At 46.5% G+C, this 21049-nt stretch overlaps 1 protein-coding gene across 1 annotated transcript in view; it reads left to right on the top strand.

The window, feature by feature from the left end:
• Positions 1–21049, top strand: part of CPXM2 (carboxypeptidase X, M14 family member 2) — a 153398-nt gene that overhangs the window by 7440 nt on the left and 124909 nt on the right. The window contains exon 2 of the mRNA XM_032175790.2: positions 4301–4399. Within this exon, the coding sequence (XP_032031681.1) occupies positions 4301–4399 (99 nt within the window). The remainder of the gene's footprint in view (positions 1–4300; positions 4400–21049) is intronic.

A 21049-nucleotide genomic window follows, 5' to 3' on the forward strand; every position in this document is an offset into this window, starting at 1 on the left:
TTTCATGTTCACCTGTGAAGTTCTCCTGGCTCTCCCTGTGTGAGGGTTCCCAGCAGATCCTCCCAGCAGATCTGGTGTGTATGTGGTGATTTAGCCTTAATGCTGCAATTCTGGGGAGCCCCAGAAAACCTCTTTGTTCATTTTTTTCTCCTAATGTGGGTTCCTTAAGCAGAAGCAGGCAAGGACCTCAGAGCCCTGGGCTGGGTCCTTCACTATAGGAATGCAGAGCCTGTTGGACTGGAATTTCCTGGGGAAAATGCAAAATTGCAGCAAAGCATTTTTTTTTTTTCTGGCTTCTGGGGGTTGCTACTGTAAGCCCTTTGTATAGTGAGGGGGAAAATAGTTCTCTATTAACGAAGAATTATATTTATCACTGTAGACCAGAATAGAACATGTGGCCCGCATTGGCAATTCAGTTTGCTACTTTTAAGGGATTCGGTTTTGTCACGCAGCCCAGATGGAGATGCTGCATTGATCCTGGCCCCTTCTCTGCACACTGTTTCCATTTTGCTTTCTTTTTTCATCTGCATGGACCATATGCTGCCTTTCTTGTTAGGAGAGAGGAAGGGGCTATGAAGGGGGGCCCTGTGTGCTGTCCATGAAGGGCTTGGATTTGGAATCATTCTCCAGCTCTGTCCCCTCCTTGCTCTGTCCATGACCTTGGGCAGCTGTCTTCTCCCCTCTGAGCATCTGTGGCCTCATCTATAAAATGGTGTGCAAGGACCCTGTTAGAATCTATGTGAAAATGCCTTGTCAATTTTGAACCATGCTATGCACATTAGCTGTTATTCCTCTAGCAACTGGAATAGCTCTTTGTGATGGGTGAGAAGACAGAGGTCTTGCTCAGCGAGGCTGCAGGCCAGGGCCATCCGAAGCACGTCAGGCAGCATTTTTGTTTCCTGCTGGTAACTTCCACCGTGGCAGGTATTGTTGCCTTCTCCTTTCACTGATGAGGGAACTGAAGTGTAGAGAGGTGACGAGGTCATTCCAGGACATACCTGAGGGTACAGGGGCAGACCTGGCAGCACCCCAGACTGGAACCAGGCCATTAGGCCTGCACTTCCAACCACCAGCTGCCTCCTCCCCAGCGAAGGCGCTGGGCCCCTGCCTGCTGTCTCAGCCCCATCTGCCACTCCTTTTGGGGAGTCTGTTCCCCACATGTTGATCCTACCCTCCATCCCCTTGCCAGGGGAGTCACACTCTCAGTGTAGCAGGACCTTCGCCTGGCATCCAGACTTTCACTGGAGTCCCAGAGCCGAGCGGGGCCATTTGCTCACAGGCCTGAATCTGCCAGGGCCTGGGGTGCCTGGGCCATGGTGTTGTGGTGTGGGGGCTGGCAGGGCCATGGTGTGGGGTCTGCCCAAGCCATGGTATTGCGGGCTGTCCAGGCTGTGGTGTGGGGGCTGCCCAGGCCATGGTATTATGGTTGCAGGGTTGGTGGGGGGTGCCTAAACCATGGTATTAGAAGCTGCGCAGGCCATGGTATTGGGAGCTGCCCGGGCCATGGTGTTGTAGTGTGGGGGCTGGCTGGGCTATGGTGTGGAGGCTGCCCAGGCTGTGGTGTTGGGGGCTTTCCAGGCCATGATTTTGGGGGCAGGGGGGTTGCCTAGGCCATGTCATTGGAAGCTGCCCAGGCCATAGTATTGGGAGCTGCCCAGGCCATAGTGCTGGGGGGCTGCCTGGCTCCCTCTCTCACTGCCTGTTCCATGGAGGCCCCAGGGAGGCAGCCCTGGCTGAAGGAAGGCTGTCGTGAATCCCATCTTCTGGGGAAGGCTGGAATGGGGCATTATTTTCCAGAACTTTGACTTTTTTCTCACATATTTCGTGAGACTTATTTCTTTCCTTTTCTTAAAACATCTTATGTTTCTGTAAAATCCAACTCAGCCTTATCAAAAGTTATGCTCCTGATTTTGTGGAGCCACTAAGGCCTTTACGGAGTCCTGGTCAGGCTCTTAGGGAGGTGGCCTTCTTCCACGGTTTTCCCACCAGCTGGGATGTTCCCGCCCACAGAAGCAGGACACAGGCCAAAGCAGTGTCGGGCAGAGATGTGGGTTCAGGTCTCTGACTTGCCTTCCTCCTCTGGCCTTTACAGAAGTTTCAGTTAATTGGCTTCCAGACACTAATGGGGGCACTTAATTTTTTAATTTTCTTTTCAGCTTACATGGAAATGAAAGATACTTCCAGCAGGTACCACCCAAGAATATAACAAAAAGGGGGTTTCCTTTGGCTTGGCCCCATGTACCCCTTGAATTTCTTGAAAATTTAAGGTTTTCTTAATAAGTGTCCTTTTAGCGGGTGGCTGTAACATAGTCGGAAATGATTTCATTATTGGCAGAATCCACCAGCTGATTTTGGTATTTCAACTGGCTTTTAAAGTTCAAGCTAAGTTTCTTTCTCCATAGACCTGCCCTCCCTCTTGTTTCTGTTTGTCACTCACCGACTTGTTCATTTGTTCAATCATGCATTCATTCATTCATCACAGCCTCCTAAGTCTCAGACTCTGGAGACAGAGCAGTGAGCAAAGCCAGACATCATCCCTGTCTCATCAACAGACACGTCCCATTGCCACTGGGATGCTGCCACCCAAGATGGGTGTAGAGCTGCGGTGTGGCTGCCAGTGCCCTGCCCAAGTCTTCTTTCCCCACAGGGACACACAGCCCCCAGATACCAGGAGTCTCCTCTTCAGGCAGCTCACACCTGCTTCCACCTCTGCAGAAGAACCCTCGGAAGGCTACGTCTCCCACTCTCAGGCTGTAGTCAGAAGCCAACTGCAGTAGAAATGACAGCTCTTTGTCCCAAGTCAGGGCAACCCTGTGTGCAGTTGCTGCTCCAGAGCTCCTGTGGGATGGGCTGAGCCTGACTCTGGCTGAGACCACAGCCTTGCTTAGCTCCTTTCCTCACCCCATCCTGCTTCCCTTCCTCCCCCTCTCCTTCAATACACCTTGTGCATCCAAACCCCTGCACCAGGCTCTACCTAGAGGCAACCTGACCCAAAACAGGTGCTATCAACTTCCATCAAAGTGGATTTGATTTGGTGGGGAGGTCGGGAAAGTTTAAGGAAGCAATGCCAGAGCTGAGATTTTCAGGATCAGTAGGAGCTAATTAGCTTATGAGTGAAGGGAAGGACACTCCAGGAGGAGGAACAACATAGTACAAAGTTCTGATCGGGAAGTCAGGAAAGTTTAAGGAGGTGATGCCAGAGCTGAGATTTTCAGGATCAGCAGGAGCTAATTAGCTTGAGAGGGAAGGGAAGGGAAGGGAAGGGAGGGGAGGGGAGGGGAGGGGAGGGGAGGGGAGGGGAAGGGAGGGGAAGGGAGGGGAAGGGAGGGGAAGGGAAGGGAAGGGAAGGGAAGGGAAGGGAAGGGAAGGGAAGGGAAGGGAAGGGAAGGGAAGGGAAGGGAGCTCCAGGAGGAGGAACAGCATAGTACAAAGTTCTGGTGAGGAAGAAGCATGAACTGAAGGCTAAAAGGAGGCCAGTGTTGCTGGAGCAGGGGGAGGGAGTGCAGTGTGAAAAGGAGCCAAGGGACCATCAGGAGCGTGGCAGGCAGGTGTCTCAGGCTATGGCAAGGAGGCTCCCCAAATGGGGCAGCATCTTTACCCATAGGTACCAAGCCAGGGCCTGGGAGAGAGTTAGGTTGGAGAAGCCCAGCAGGGTAGAAAATGCTAGCTTTAGGGTCACAAGTCTGAGGCTCCACTTCCAGTTCCAGAAACTACAAATGATGTCTCTGGGCCTCAGTGAGGGTCAAATGTACTACCCAAAAGTATTCTTCAGTCTTTTTTTTTGAGACAGAATCTCGCTCTGTCACCCAGGCTGGAGTGCAGTGGCGCAATCTCGGCTCACTGCAAGCTCTGCCTCCTGGGTTCATGCCATTCTTCTGCCTCAGCCTCCCAAGTAGCTGGGACTACAGGTGCCCGCCACCACGCCTGGCTAATTTTTTGTATTTTTAGTAGAGACGGGGTTTCACCATGTTAGCCAGGATGGTCTTGATCTCCTGACCTTGTGATCCACCCACCTCAGCCTCCCAAAGTGCTGGGATTACAGGCGTGATCTTCAGTCTTATAATAGTAACAACGTGCAGGTAACATTGTTTTTATTAGGAGTGTTTTTCTCCTGGGTGTTGCTAATAACACATTTCCTTTCCTTTTACTAGAGACTCCTTAAAGTCCAAGACACCATCTTTAGGGACAGGGGAGCAGAAGGGGAGATGGCTGCTGTGCAGGAGAGGACAGTTGAACTCTTAGCGTCCTGAACCAGCTCTGATGTATATGAAAGTAAAGGCATCTCTCTCTTCCCCTTTAGGTAAACACAGCAACAAAAAAGTTATAAGAACCAAGAGCTCTGAGAAGGCTGCCAGCGATGATCACAATGTCCGTGTGGCCCGTGAAGGTGTCAGAGAGAGTAAGTGAGGCTCTCGGAGAGCCCTACACCAGCCCTAGGCCCTGTTCAGGGAGGGTGGGCGGGCACAGGCCCCTGGTGCAGCAGCCCGACTACAGATTCCCAAGTGTGGGGCTGCCTGGGGCCTGCTGTCTATTCCGATCCATGGTGCGGGGGCGAGAACATTCACGGCAGCTTCTGCACCACACTCACACTTGTGCACTGCCTCACTACTCACAGCCAGATTTTCTGATTCAACTGCAGTCAGTTTTGAATTTCCTGGAGCTCTTGGTTGCTTTCCCCACCTCTCTCTCCTCAAAGACAACATCTTTTCCTTTCTTGTGAGACCTCTTAGCTGCCCATGGCCTTGAGTGTGCATTTCTTATCTCCCAGCCTGACCCAGGAGCCTCTGGGGTCAGAGATCAAATCTACTTGCAAAATATGCAGTGCTAGGCCAGCATCTCACAGTCATGAACATAGTGCACCTTTAATTACTCACCTTGGAATGTTCAAAGGTATTATTTTGAGACTCATGAACAATCTCTGGCCCATGAGCTACAGCTATTACTATTAACTACTACCATTATTATTATTGTATCGTTATTATTCTAAACTGTGGTAACCAGGATCACATTTCTGCTAAAATTAGTACTAGTAATAACAGCCATTTATTAAGCGCTTATGTAGTAGCCAGGCACTTGGCTGAGTATTTGACATCCCCTAGTGCCCCTCTGACTATGGGTATTATTATTATCATTATTATCCATATTTTACAGATGAGGAAAATGAGACATGGTAATGTGCATAGTTTACCAAGGGTTATGCAGCTTCTACGTGGTAAAACAGGGATTTGAACCCAAGATTTTCTGATTCTAGACTTTTTGGTTGGCTTAAAATAAATGATGCATTTCACAACTTTGCATTTACAGAGGCAGGACTTTAGCTGCCATGTAAGTCCATAAACAATGTTACAGAGTTGATTGTCACAGATGGAAGTGCGTGCTTCCTTAAGCACAACGTAATGATTTGGGGCAGTGTTTCTAACCAAGAACTCGCCATCAAAGAAATCATAGAGATGACTGATAGTGCATCCTCAAGTGAAAACAGATGTCAACAACAGTGACCTTCTGTGGTCATTCACCAAATGTAAAGTATATTCCTTCTTAAAGTGGGCAGGCGTGCACTCCACCCATTGCCCATTGAGAGGACTCATCGGACCGGGAGAGTGCATTCTGCACAGTGCACGCTATGGCTGTGTTTCTGCTGCTTAACCCTGACAGTGTGGTGCTTTGGGGTCTTCTCTAAATAGGGGGTAATAGGACTCCTCACCTTGAGTGGACCTTGGACATTGGCATTTTGTGCCCAGGCAGGCTGATAAAACACCAGCTGTTTCTTCAGGATTACAAATGCCACAGGGCTGATGTGGCTTTGAGAGTTGGTCTTGCCTCCCTGGGTCTTGCTGCCATCAGATCGGATCCTGGGACTTCTTCACTGCCTTGTGAAGAAATAAACATATTTCTTCACTGCCTTGTTATTTTTTAAGTGCTTTTAAACATATTTTGCCCAGATTTTTTTGAGTAGCTTCAGCAGAAGGGTTGGTTTGAATTATCTTAGTTCTTTATTATCAGAATCGGAAGTTCTTAAACTTTTGAGGAGACATTTTCAGAAATATTTTTGAAGACTCAATTACACACACACACACACACACACACACACACACGTCTGAATTTGCCTCCTTTTCTGCCATGGGTACACCCCTCCCTACTGGCCCACCCAGGATTGTTCCCCTGGCTTTGGCTTCAAAGCTCTGTCAGGTTGGGATCACTGGTCTCATAGGCAGCCATCACGGCTCTGGTTCATTGAATGCCCTATATGTGATTTTAGCCTGTGAAACTTTTACTACAAAAAAAAAAAAAAAAAAAAAGAAGGGGGTCGAGGATAACCTTGGAGGAGAAAAGCAGCTGAGGAGATCCCTGACATGCAACCGACAGATGGTGGCCATGGAGGCAGGGCACATGTGGCAGGGTGGTGTGGCTGTTAGGAACACAGGCCTAGAGTCAGGCACCTGAACAAGCAAGGTGTGGCCTCAAGTGCAGAACTGGGCATTCTCAGAACCCTGAGTCCATCCTCCTTTCAGGATCTACTCAGGTTGCACTGGGGGGCTTTGAAGGCAGTGTGGCAGAATGTTGGGCTGGTATACGTGACAACTACATTATGTTCAAGGTGGCTGGCAGAGCAGATGTCAACCACTTCATTTGCAAGGCAGTGGGCAGTACAGGCGATGTTAACTACATTGAGTTATGAGAGTGGATGGGGTTAAAAGGCTCATCTCAGATGTAGAAGTCATCCTTATGGAACTTTAGCTTTTGAGGAAGAGAACATGTACATGGCTGTCACTGTGATTAAGGAGTAGTGTCAGCTGTGGCAAGTATCAAACTACATTTTAGATGTTGTTTTGTAATAGTTTAAGAAGTTGGTTGAGTCATCATTCTAACTAATTCTTCACCTCTTCTCGTGTCCACACCCTTTGCTGTGTAACTCTTTAGTTCCCTTTGCCAAAGCTGGAAGTCCCTTGGCTTTGGGCTGGTCCATGAGCCTTGTTTAGGCCAATAGATGAAGGTGAAGGGATCATGTGTCAGTTCTGAGCCCAAGCTTTGTTTGTTTCCATTTGTCTCTTGGGCCTCTTGCATCTCCACGAGAAGAGTGTGCATACCTAGACCACTGGTCCTAGGAGGCTGAGCAATAAGTGGAAGAGATGTGGGCCCAACCAGCAACCCAGAGCTACCCAGCTGAGCTCAACTAATCTACAGACACCTGAAAGTAAATGCCAATTGTGTGCCATTAAGAGTTAGGGGTTCCTTGTTATACAGCAGTAGCTGATCAATACAATGAAGATAAAGCATGACCTTCTTTTTTCAAAGGTTACATGACATTCCATAATATAAACATCTAATAATAGACATTTATGTTGTTTCCAATTTTTTGCTACTGTAAACAGCTTTTGTTGCAATGAAATTACCTTATGCCATGTTATTTACCATGCATTAATTGCAGGATTATTCTCTACTTGGCAATTCCCACCATGATTTTACTACCCATTTTCTGGCCTCTGCTTCCCTTTGTTTGCAGCCAGATGAGGGCTTGTTTTTTACATGTGTCCTAAGCTTTAAGCCTCTGCTCACATATTCTCTCTATAGGGAATTGGACAAGCATCAAAGTTGGTGATTGAGAGGACAGCTTAGGGATCAGACTTACACTCGAGACTTTGGATAAGTTACTAACTTCTGGCTGCCAGACTCTGGACAAGTTACTAACTTCTCTATGACTCAGTTTCCTCCTCTGTGAAGTGGGAATAATATTAATCTTATAGGCATATTGTGAAGATTAAATAATGTCTGCACAGTGTAGCACACAGCACACAGTAAGCTCTCAGCAAACATTAGTTAGCTAGGACTTTAATTTACCATCTTGGGTCTTTTGTGTGCCTTAGAACAGGGGCTGGCAAACTTCTTTAAAGGATCAGATTGTAAATATTTTATGCTTTAGTAGCTAAGAGGCAAAATCAAGGATATGATATAAGTGCTTATATAACCATTTACAACGTAACCCTTAAAATATTTAAAATTTATTCTTATTTCACAGATAATACAAAAACAGGCGGTGGGCTGTATTTGACCTTTACTCAGGCTGTAGTTTGTCAGCCTCTGCCTTAGAAGTTCAGTGCTCTGCAATCCCACTTCCAGGAGGCCTCCTCTGATCACCTCTCTTTAGTTTCCTGTGCTTCTTTCTCATGGTCCTGGTTCCCTCCTTTCTCATATCACAGTGATTCCTGTGCACGGTTCTTTGGTTCTGAAAGCCTGTGAATGCTTAAGAGCAGGGGCCTTGTCTGACTCATCTCTGGATAGACCAATGTTGGTAGCAGCACTTGACAAAGGTGAACCTGTTTGTTGAGTACCCACATTGTGGTACAGCCAGCATCATGGTGAACAGAACAGGTGCTCTACATATGCTCAAATGGGTTCTCTATGACCCAGAACAGCAGCTGGCCCTTTCAAGGAAGTGGTCTTTGATTTCAGTTCTTAGAGCAAGATCTATAGGAAAGAAACATGATCAGCCAGGTGCGGTGGCTCAAGCCTGCAATCCTAGCACTTTGGGAGGCCAAGGTGGGTGGATTACCTAAGGTCAGGAGTTCAAGACCAGCCTGGCCAACATGGTGAAACCTTGTCTCTACTAAAAATACAAAAATTAGCCAGGCCTGGCAGCATGCACTTGTAATCCCAGCTGCTCAAGAGGCTGAGACAAGAGAATTGATTGAACCCAGGAGGCGGAGGTTGCAGTGAGCCAAGATCACGCCGTTGCACTCCAGCCTGGGTGACAGAGCGAGACTCTGTCCCACCAAAAAAAAAAAAAAAAAAGAAAAAAAGAAAGAAACGTGATCTCCTACCAGGATGGAAGTAGGATGGTTTCCCTGATACATGTTGGTGAATGCAAGCTTGCTTGATGCATCTCCCTCGTGCCTTGACTGGAAGAAGTTTGAGGCCTCAATCAGGCACTATACTTGAGGATTGGCCAACTTAATGTATATTTGTGTGTGTTTTAAGCTTGAGGGTTTTTCATGGCATCACAGACAGTTTGGTTTTTCATCCCAGCCCTTGTTATGAGCCTCTTCTTTTCATTGCGTAACCAGACAGTTCCCTGGGGCTAAGTTGGGTCTTCCTTCTTGGCATCTGGCGCAGCTATTCCCAGACCCCTGATTCTGGAGGATTTTACCAACATAGTAGACATGATAAACTGCCATGCCTGTATTTCAGACTCCTATGGGAGTGACAGGGGAGTTGAGGAGCCAGAATTGGGACAGAGTCACACTCCTCTGGACAGACGGTGGTTAGGAAGCCCAAGCAATGTGGGCACTGGGAAACCAAAGGTACCCCTGCTCCTTGCTATTTTCCACTTTCTGCACCATGTCAAACATGCCTAAAAAGTTATTCTTTAGTCTCTAAAATGAAACATGTGCCTTTGAAGGATTTTATAGCATTCCTTTACAATGTGGAGAGTTTTATTTTGTTTTTCCAATAATGGGTTTGTGGCAGGGCCTTCACTGGGTTTGATTAGGGGTCCTGGGCTGGCTGTAGCCTGCAGTAGACATGTCTGTAAACTGAGTGTGTTTATGAATGCCACATGAGCAGTGTGGCCAGTCTGCAGCTATAGGCTTCAGAAACCTTGGTCTGAAACCATAGGCACAGTGGACTTGTCAGCCTAGAAATACTTCCCAGACAAGGGTTTAGGGGGGCAGAACTCTGATGTTCTGATGTGCTCGGTAGCACCCATAGGTGGCATGAAATTTCATTCATTTGTATCAGCCACTTGACCCCAAGTGTGGTTCTTATTGACCAAGTACATGCTGGTCCACTTACAGGGGAGACATTCTAGAGCTTTACCTCCTCAGAATCCCCATGACAAGGGCGAGCACACGTGCTTCTGTTGCTCTTGGGGAGTTTGTTCTTGGCATACTGTGATCTATCTTGTTTCCATCTTCTCAAAGCTTCTGTGATAAAACCCTCTTTATTCTGTATTACTGATTCTTGGATGGATTTAACAGAAAACCAAATTTACCATGTTATGCCCTAAAACTTTACAAAAAAAAAATTGGCACTTAAACCACTTGTGGTGGAAGTTGGTCTTGTGGTGAAAGTAGATTTCTTTCCTGGCTTATTAAACATTTGACTATGAAAGCAGTAAACACATGCTATAAACTGATCATGTCCCCACAGAATGTGTTTGTTGAAATGCTAACCCACAAGGTGATGGTATTTGGGGGTAGGGCCTTTGTGTGTGTGTGTGGTGGGGGGCGGGGGGCGGTGATTAGATCATGAGGGTGGAATTCTCATGAATGGGATTAGTGAACCTATAAAAGAGACCCGCAAGAGCTCCCTTGGCCTTTCCTCCATGTTAGGGCACAGGGAAAGGATAGCCACTGTATATGAACCAGGCCCTCATCAGACACTGAATCTGTTGGTGCCTTGATCTTGGACTTCTCAGCTTTTAGAAATGTGAGAAATAGGCTGGGCGTGGTGGCTCACTCCTGTAATTCCAGCACTTTGGGAGGCTGAGGCAGGCAGATCACCTGAGCTCAGGAGTTTGAGACCACCCTGGGCAATGTGGTGAAACCCCGTCTCTACTAAAATACAAAAAATTACCCTGGCGTGGTGATGCATGCCTGTAGTCCCAGCTACTCGGGAGGCTGAGTCACGAGAATCACTTGAGCCCTGGAGGTGGAGGTTGCAGTGAGCCAAGATTGTGCCACTGCACTCCAGCTTGGGCTACAGAGTGAGACTCTGTCTCAAAAAAAAAAAAGGAAATGTGAGAAACGAATTTCTATTGTTTATAATCTGGTATGGCAATTTGAATAGACTAAGACAAGTACTAAGTACCAAATGAAAAGGCACTATTTTGCAGTGCCACCTGTCTGTTGGATATCAAGTATTCATATATGCCTGGCTTTGTTTTCAGCTCACTAATCTTTATTATTAATTCATTTTTCTACCCATGCTTGAAATGTCTTGCTTTCTTAATTACTGTAGGTTTATAAAAAATCTTGACATCTGGTAGAGCAGGACCCATTCTTCTTTAAAAGTTGTGTTTATTCTTGACCCATTGTGTGTACTTGTAAACACACACACACACATTTACATCATGTAGTCAAGTTCTACATGATGTCAAGTCAAGTTCTTGGAATTTTGATTTAGATTTGCATTGATTTTACGAATCAATTTGGGAGAATGAACACATTTACAATATTGACTTCTAATCCATGAACATGGTATATCTCTCCACTTATTAGACCTTCTTTAATATTGCTCACAGAAATTTATCCCTAGAGGTCTTATATATCTTTTAATAGATTTATCTTTGATACTCGCTATTCTGGGATACTTTTAATTTCAATTTTCTACTCTTTATTGGTAGACTACAGGTATATAGTTAATTTTTGAATGTTGATTTTTATATTCAGCAATCTTGCTAAACTTGTTAATCACATATTATTTGATATTTAAGTACAAAATCATGTTGTATATGAAATAATGACAATTTTGTTTTCTCCTTTTCAATTCTTATACCTTTATTTATTTTTCTTTACTGTGTTGACAAAGACCCCCATTCATAAAGAATAGATCTTCCTTGTGGGTTTTTTTTTTTTTTTTTGTGAGACGGAGTCTCGCTGTGTCACCCAGGCTGGAGTGCAGTGGCGCAATCTCGGCTCACTGCAAGCTCCGCCTCCCGGGTTCACGCCATTCTCCTGCCTCAGCCTCTCCGAGTAGCTGGGACTACAGGCGCCCGCCACCACGCCCGGCTAATTTTTTGTATTTTTAGTAGAGACGGGGTTTCACCGTGGTCTCGATCTCCTGACCTTGTGATCCGCCCGCCTCGGCCTCCCAAAGTGCTGGGATTACAAGCGTGAGCCACCGCGCCCGGCCCCTTGTGGGTTTTAATTCTGCTTTTGTACTTTTAGTTTTCTTGCTATTTGGCCTTATTTAAAATATTTTTCTGTTTATCCTTTTCTTCAGCATGTTTTTTTTTTTTTTTTCTTTTTTTATGGCAAGTAGAAGCCATGACTCTTGGATTATACAAAGGATGAACAGTGTCTGGGTAAAATATTTTCCTAGCTATCACATCAAGTTACTTTCAAGGTCACATTATTTCTCTGAGTGTTTTGGATGGTATACCTCCTTTAACATTCTTTTGGTGGAATTTTTTCTTCTGCACAGACTGTACGTTAGTGTTCATTCTTTATTTATTTTTCAATGAGGCAAGATTCAGCTAGATTTTCTCCAGGAGGGACAGTCTAAGCCCTTTCTCAGATCTGTAAATGTTGACTAGCTCAAAATGCAGAACCTTCAATACAGTTGAGTTTCCAGTTTCTAGCAGCCTTTTGTCTTTTAAATATTTTTGTTCTGAGGTCTCAACTTCAGGCCTCCTTCCTACTTCCAGCCAGTAACCATTACTCCTGCTTCTCCTCAAAGATAACCACCATCCGATACAACTTTTGCCTGTTTTGAATTTAATATTCATAGGATCATACATTGTATGCTCTTTTGTGTCTGACTTCTTCTACTCAAAATGATGTTTATGAGATTCGTCTATGTTGTTGTATATAGCATGGTTCATTTATTTTTATTGATTTATAGTATTCTAGTGCATGACTATACTGCAGGTTATTTATTCATTCTCTTGTTGATGGGCATTTGGATTGTTTTCCATTTTTGGCTATTATAAATGGTGCTGTTAGGACTATTCTTGAAAAAGTCTTTTGGTACATATATGAATGCATTTTTGTTGCATGTTTACCTATAAGAATTGCTGGATCATAGTGTATGACTAAGTACTGCTGGAGATTTTTCCAAATTGATTGTACCAGTTAACACTTCTACCAGCAGAGAATGAAAGTTCTAGTTGCTTCACATCCTTACCAGCATTTGATATTGTCAGTCTTTATTTTCTTCATATTGGTGGGTATATGCTGTTATCTCATTGTGGTCTTAATTTGTATTTTCCTGATGACTAGTGACTAATGCTTACTTACCATTAGGATAACCTCATTTGTGAATATGTGCTCAGTTCTTTTGCCTGTTGTTTTTCTTGTTGATTTATAGGAGGATTTTTGTTTGTTTGTTTGTTTTTCTTGACAATACGATGAATATGAGTCCTGTATCAGATACATGCATAGTGAATATCCCACTTCTTGGCTCATTTTTAACTCTAGTAGAAGTGTCTTTTGAATAACAAATGCTCTTAAATTTAATATAGACCAATCATCTATATTTTCTGTTGAGGTCAGTACTTTTTGCTTTGGACTAAGAATGTTTTTTGCCCACCCCAAGGTCATGAAGATATTTTCATGTTATCTTCTAGTGATAAAGTTTCCTTTTACATGAACATATTTTCATTAAAGTAGTTTGATTTAAATAAAAACATGAAGGAAATAATAGTGCAGGTGGTATATGGATGTGGAAAAATTTATGAAGATGATAATAGGCAAGTGCTTGAGGGTTGAGAAATGTTCATTTGAATCAATAATTCCTTTTTTTGAGCCTTATAAGCAATGTATAAAGAATAGTGTTAATTTTCCATGATGATGCAGACATAGGGATTATCAGTTATACTTGATCATAATGCAAATTCATTCATTTGGGAACATTGGTTGGGCATTGGAAATTCGAGGATGAAAACTTGTCATTGCTGCTGTTGAGGCTCACAGCCTGTTCAGGGAGACAGACTAAACTACCATGGTAACAGTGTGGACTTTTCCTAGGAGGTTAGGCTAAAGGTAGGAGTGGGTAGGCTGAGAGGGTTGAGTGCAGGGGATGAAGTCTTGGGAGGCTTTTCAGGCAGAACAGCCCCTGAGCTGGACATTTAAGAAGGAGGTAGGTGGTCAGAACCTTTGAGGCTAGGCTCTGGGCTGACTCCAGATATCAGCCGCTGTAGCCAGCGTGGGCTGGAACCCAGTTCTTTGAGAGTGTCCTCTGTTGGATCCACTGGGGTCTGGGAAAGAAAATCTCTGAGCTTGTGTAGCCTCACAGGTTAAAGACCCCAGCCAGGTTTGCGGGGACTCTCTTCTGAGACTGTTTGTCTCAGAAGAATCACCTGGGAACTTCAGACCAGTGGTGGGTTCCTTTGCTATCCTATTGATCAGTTTCTGGGAGAGGGATTAGGGCACCTTTCCTTTAAGTTTCCTGGGAGATTCTGATGCTCAGTTGGGGTGAGAGCTGCTCTCTGGAGGAGCTCAGTGATGAGGGTCTGAAGGATCATCCCTCCTGTGGTGGGTGTTAAAGAGCTTTCCAAGGACGACTAGATAAGGCTGCGATTGGCTCAGAGATTTCCCAAGACCCAGAGAGAGGTCCTGTCCCTGTGGGAAGCCAGTGGTGTCTGAGAAAGGCAGAGAGCTACTGCACACAGATTTTCAGTGCACTGGGAAGCTGCCTTCACACTTCACTGATCAAAGGGAATGTCAAGTTCAGAAAGGCGAAGGCAAGAATTCCATTAAGTCGAAGCTAGTCCATTTATAGGCGACAATGAAAGCAAAAGTTCAGGAGGGCTGTGAGCTTGTTCCTGGCAGCGCCCACCATGTCTTGAGGCGATCACAGTAGGCCACAGGGCCTCGGACTCTGAGCTCTGCTCTGCCAGCGGGAGACGCCTGTCTTGGCTCCAGCTCTTTTCCTGGTGTGACCCCAAACACCATCAAGCAACTTCATCTGTGTTATGCTCTCGAGTTTTCAAGTCAGATGGAGGTGGTGTAAAGATTATGCTTGAGATTTTATAACTCAGACACCTAACGACTATTTAACTGTGTTCGGCATCCCTGAGTCTCAGCGATGATGAGCGATGATGCTCAACTGTTGGAGTCATTGTGCAGATACAAGACAGGAGTCTCTAGCCGGTCTGGCTCGCAGTAGTTACCTGCAGGTTTTCCCTGTTGCTCCCCAAATCACTCCACTTTTAATGACGGATCTCCTTCACCCAGGCTGTGCAGTGGGATCCTGCAGGTCCCCCAGGTTCAGCCTTTCCTGCCTCCTACAGGCGCCTGCCACCGCGCCCGGCTAATTTTTGTATCTTTAGTAGAGACGGGGTTTCACCGTGTTAGCCAAGATGGTCTCGATCTCCTGACCTCGTGATCCGCCCACCTCGGCCTCCCAAAGTGCTGGGATTACAGGCGTGAGCCACCGCGCCCGGCCCAGAATTCTTACTTTATATGCTATATTCTGACTGTGCCCTGGAATTTCTGGGCCACAAAGGCCTCCATGATCTTAAATGCAATGGACATTTGCAATTTGTTCAAGAGTTGCTGTGCATAAATGGTAATATATGGTGGTGACGATGATGATGATGAGGACTAATGAATCTGTGCCAGAGGGCAAATGCCTCTTTTTAAAGTATATGTAATGCAGAGACTGCTAGCAAGAGACAGATCTAAGGCAGTGCACGCGTGGGGTGGGGTAGAATGAGGCAGGGGACCCCATGCTCGCCTCGCAAGGAATAGAGCATGGGGCTGGGAGATGGCCCCCTGCTCAGCGTGGTGTGTTCTCAGAGAGCTGCACTCTCTTTAAGAGAAAAGCAGATTCATTGTGGATGATTGTCACTCTCCTTTCCTCTAGATTGTGACACATCTCTGATTTCTAATTAATATTTTCCTGAAGTATTTTCACACTTTTTTCTGTGTTCTCCTCACCCACATGCTTCTCAGGATTAGATCCTTTTTTCTTCCTAGAAGCAACAGAAACTTGATTTAATGGTAAAGGATGAATTTGTTTGTTTTAGGGGAGAAACGGGGAGCTCGTCTTGAGGCTGTTGGAACAAATTGACTCAAGAGTCACTGAGCGATTGATTGTCGGAGTCTGCTTTCCTGCAGCCTGGCTGGAACCCCCGCAGAACACTGCTGAGGGATGAAGAGCTGCCAATGAGTTTCCTACTTATTTCAAGCACTTTTTAAACCTAGTAATTATCTCATCAATTGACATTGTAATACAAATATGTTACAGTTCCAACAAAGATTTTTTTAAACTCTCTGATTACAGATATTTAAATTAAGCTTTGAAACCTTGTTTCTCCTCCGTTTTGCTTAGTCACCCGTGCAACACTCCTGTCCTTCTCGGTAATGTGTTCTGAAGGATGGGGAAAAGTCCTAGTCCTTGGAAGTGGTATTGTGATTGGCAGGTCCTTGGACCAGAACCAGATGTTTCTTTGGGAATTTAAAGTTGATGGAGTTCTAACCTGTCATTCTAACTTTGCCATGCTTTTGGAGTTCTTTGGCTGGCAGAGTCCTCTGGGCTTATTTGCGGGAAGTGTCATGCAGTCCTCAGTGTTTGCTGCACCTGCCGGTCACGTGTCTGCTTGCCTTTGTGTCTATGTTTCTGGGCACATGATTCAAGCTGTTCTTTCAGTAAAGGCCGATGGTTATGGTGGGAGTAGGGTACGTTTTCCAAATACTCTTGTGTCTCAAAAAGCCCTTAATTACCGTGACAATTACTGTGATTATTGACTGCAACTTAGCTGGTAGTGGCTTCCAGATCCCAATTTCTTTTACTTCAGCCCTTAGAATGCACAGGTTGCTGCTGCAAAGTCTTGTGCTACTCCGATGATCACTCTTGGTCATCTCCTGGCAGGTCCTAGACAAGCCCGGGACTGTGGCTGGGAGACAGTACTTGTCTCCTTTCTGCCATTTCTGCCTTTCTTTTGAGATTTCTGGTTTTGAAGACACGGAGGTTTCCTGGATGCCGGTTCATTCATGCTGTGGATCTTGTCTGGCTGCTGATTGCCTCAGAGAAGCTGCCTCGGGGTTACGGTGTTAGCAGCAGTTCCCTATGTTGGCTGGGGTCCAAAGACGAGGGTGCAGCCCAGAGACTGAAGTGCTGACAGTGATGTCACTTCAGGGGCCAAGAGCGGCCTTAGGCGCTGGCCTAAGGGAGTGGGAGCTGCTGGTTTCTGGTGACTTGTTTGCACTGTGCTCCCTTTGGTCTTTGTCAGCCCAGGGTGCAGCTGACAGAGGTCTCATCCATTTTTCAAGGCCTCTGCAGGCCTGGGAGCTGCAGGTGTTTTCAAAGGTTTTGCCCTGGCCCCTGTGGCTCTGAGGCCTCCAGACCATTCTGCAGGTGGAAGATTCCCCAGCCCTCCTTTCTCCAATGTGGCTCAGCATGATTTGCAAGTGGTTTCCTCGTTCTGCATAATTTCCTCCCACTCTAGTATTGTTCCCCTTAGCAGGAGAAGCCATGGGGGGGGGGGGGGGGGGGGGGGGCGGGGAGCAGGTCACTTTATTCATTTTGGACATTGAGTAGACCTGTCAGAAACCTCTAGGATGGGCCGGGCATGGTGGCTTATGCCTGTAATCCCAGCACTTTGGGAGGCCAAGGCGGGCGGATCACCTGAGGTCAGGAGTTTGAGACCAGCTTGGCCAGCATAGTGAAACTCCGTCTCTACTAAAAATACAAAAATTAGCTGGGCATGGTTGCAGGTGCCTATAATCCCAGCTACTTGGGAGGCTGAGGCAGGAGAATTGCTTGAACCTGGGAGGCAGAGGTTGCCGTGAGCAAAATCGCACCATTGCACTACAGCCTGGGTGACAAGAGCGAAACAACGTCTCAAAAAAAAAAAGAAAAAAAGAAGAACGAAATCTCTAGGATGATGCTCTCAAGGTAGGAAGAAAAGAAGAAAAATGAATCAGGTTGAAATATTCTGAAATTCATCAGAGTGAAGTATTAAGCGTGAATATTTCAATATTCTGTATTTTGAATTAATTTAGAATCTTTAAAGCAAAAGATAATTTTCCTGTCTTTTATTTTCTGGTCCCTTACTTTCCCATTCTTTAGCATAGGAAAATCCTGCCTTTTTCTAAATGTGGAGATTCCGGTGTCAGATGTTCAATATGTCTTTAAGATGGGCTTGGGAACTTTTCCTGGGATGCTTGATTCTGACAGGGGATTTTTGCTTTGTTGATCTTTGCATAAAGGGATGTGGGATAGTGAGTTTGTGCTTAGACTACTTTATGCTTAAATTTCTTTTTAGCTTAAAAAAATGTTTTAAAATGGGATTTGGAGAAGGTAGGTAACTCCCAGCTGGCTCAGTGGGTAGTTTTATCTGAGCCTGCAGGATGCCGTGCTGTGGGGCATGGCGCTGTGTGTTAGGCTGGGTTGCAGTAACATTTGTGAATTGCCCCAATGCTCATGGAAAACAGGGTGAAGTCAGAGTGAGGCAGACGTGGGATGGAAGGAAGGAGAGGAGGAGGCTATCAAAGGGAAAAATAAAGAATGGAAGATTGATTAAATAAGAACTTTCCAAGTGAAGCCGACATTACTGCTGTGTGCCTGACTGATACTGCGGCCTCTGCCCCACGAATGTGAGGGGACAGAGTGCCAAGGAAGAAGTGGTGACAACCTTGAAGAGATTCTTTTGCAGCAGACGTAGGAAGATGATTGGGTATTTGCTTCAGCTGCAGATTGCAGGCGGATTACTCCAGCTGCAGCGTTCACACCTGCCTGATGGGGGCCGCCAGGTTTCTGAGGCCTGCCTGCCATGAAACAGGCCGGTCTCCAGATAAGCAAGTGGTCTGAGTTTAAACTTTTTTTTTTTTTTTTTTTTTTTTTGAGACAGTGTCTCACTCTGTAGCCCAGGCTGGAGTGCAATGGCATGATCTCGGCTCACTGCAACCTCCGCCTCCCAGGTTTAAGTGATTCTCCTGCCTCACCCTCCCAAGTAGCTGGGATTACAGGCATGTACCACCACACCTGGCCGATTTTTGTATTTTTAGTAGAGATGGGGTTTCACCATATCAGCCAGGCTGGTCTCAAAATCCTGACCTCAAGTGATCCACCTGCCTTGGCCTCCCAAAGTGCTGGGATTACAGGCGTGAGCCACCGCACCCGGCCCTGAATTTAAACTTTGTGCATGTGATTGGACGCTGAGTGGCTTAGACGGTGCCTGTAGATACCTCATAGCTGAAGTGTGGGCTCAGAAGGTGGATTGTTAAAGGGAAGGGGAGGGGCTCTCTTAGGGAATCAGTCTGAGGGTGATGAGCCTGTGCTGCAGTGGGGAAAGACTGCCCTGGGGGAGGTGGAAAGAAAAGTCCAAACAAGGAAGGAAGGTCTGGACCCAGAGGGAAGAGGAGAAAGAGCAGAACATGTGTGATGGAAACCAGGGCCGTGTGTGGTGTGGGGTGGAGGAGTGGCTGAGAGGGAGAAATTGCAGGGCCCAGTACAGAAGAAACGGAGATGAGGCTGAGGAGTTCCAAAGGGCCACAGAGTAACCAGGGCTACTGTGAATGAATGGAGTCAGGAGCAAAAATCCCTGGAAAGGAAGGGAGAGAGGAAGCGGAGATGGAGGTGTTGCTCCTCCTGGGGTTGGCCAGTAGCAGGAGGCAGTTGGAAGAACTGATAACTCAGAAGCTGGACAAGCCTGCCTGAGCTGTGTTCACCCTCAGCTCTGGGCAGCAGCTGCAGGTGCCTGTCCCGTGCCCCGTGTTGGTTGTGAATTTGGCGTCCCCTTGTTTTGCTAACAGCACCCTGATCCCAGTGGGCAGCCAGGGGACCAGGTGAGTCAGGCCCTCTCTGGAGGCATGCGTGAGGTTGAGTGGAAACTGAGAGGTGTGATAGGTGGACAGTGCCATTGGAATCCACTGTTCTGCTGCCGAGATGATGGGAGCTCTGTCCCTTTCCACCTGCACGTGTCCTGTGTCCCGCCTCTGTCCTTCTCACTTTCTGCCATCCCTCTCATTTCTCTAGGGATTTCCCTTCCTGTCTAAGTTGGCTGTGGTAGGTTTCTTAAAACCAAAGGGCCCTTGCTAACCCAGGCGGATCAGTAACTCTGTCTTTGCCTTTCAAGGACGTTGTGTTTTCTCTGCGTGGAATCTCTAGCTTCTTTGTAAGTGTCGCGGGCAGTGGAGAAGGCTTCCAAACCAGACTAATGGCTCCAAAAATAGCATCTTCTAATAAGGACAAAAAATCCCAGTGTCAGACCATTGGGTTCCCGTAAGACCACGTCTGCGAGCAGGCCAAGTCGTCTGTGTTTATCTGGGCTCCCCCACCAAAGTCATCATCTGTGCTGTGGGTGGAGGGGGTGAAGTTTCTGGCTTTGCCGTGACACCATCACAGGAGTGGACAAGAATGGCTGTTAGCTGTGGCAGCTGCCAGCACTGCTGGCTGCAGGAAACTCAGCCCATGAGAGGGCAGGCATTGCACTTTTCAGTTGCTGTTAGACGTGCACCCATGAAACACCTCACTTGGGGGCACTTTTTTTCACCCCTTGTGTATCTTGGCAAGAGGATGTGACAGAGCTTCCGTCTATCGATAGAAAAGCAATTTTGATGGATATGTAATTTTAGTCAGGTACTTCCTTTTTTGAATTAAAATACTCACATGCATAGGAGTCGTTCTCTTTTTCTGGAAGAAATGTTTTGAATAGCAATTATTGTTGCTTTATTGAGCTGGTACATGATCTATATATGTCTGCCTGTCCATCTGGTGGGCTATCTGTCCATCTGTCCGTCTCTCACTTTGCGTGTATAAATGATATAAATAAAGGTGGCTTTGCTGAAGGAAGTCCATGGAATTTACCGCCTGCTGTGTCTTCTGCTACCAAGGAAGAAGCTGGTGGTTGGGAAGGCTTTCAACACGGCAATGAAATAGGTTCGTAAGATGGCAGCAGATCCTTTTGGTGTTTCTGATGCTTGGTTATGTGGGACTGTTGTGGGTATGTATTGAGTACCAGGACGTGGAGGGACAGGACCTGTGCCTGGTTCCCCATCAGGGTCTGAAACCCCCCAGGTCCCTTGAACCCTGAAACCACAGCTGGCAGAGTGAAGATAAATAGAGGCTATTCCCAGGCCACCAGGAATCGCCTGACAGAACCTGCTGCCTAGCCAGCTTGGTGTGGCAGTCAGTGGGTGGGGTCTCTCTCTCAGTGGGTGGGGTCTCTCTCTCAGTGGGTGGGGTCTCTTGGTGGGCGGGATCTCTCAGGACAGACCAGTTATTCCTGAGAATGCTGACTGTGTCTAAGGCGGGACAGGCTGAGACCAGGTGATGGGGAGAAGAGCAAGGAGTGAGCAGGAGACGAGGATGAGAATGGGGCACAGCGGGTCAGCAACCCCAGCTTAGGGAGCCCAAGAGCTTGAGCCAGAGCCCAGGCTCCTGG

This window comes from Hylobates moloch, unplaced genomic scaffold, assembly GCF_009828535.3.
Source record: "Hylobates moloch isolate HMO894 unplaced genomic scaffold, HMol_V3 SCAFFOLD_3, whole genome shotgun sequence".
Classification (NCBI taxonomy): Eukaryota; Metazoa; Chordata; class Mammalia; order Primates; family Hylobatidae; genus Hylobates; species Hylobates moloch.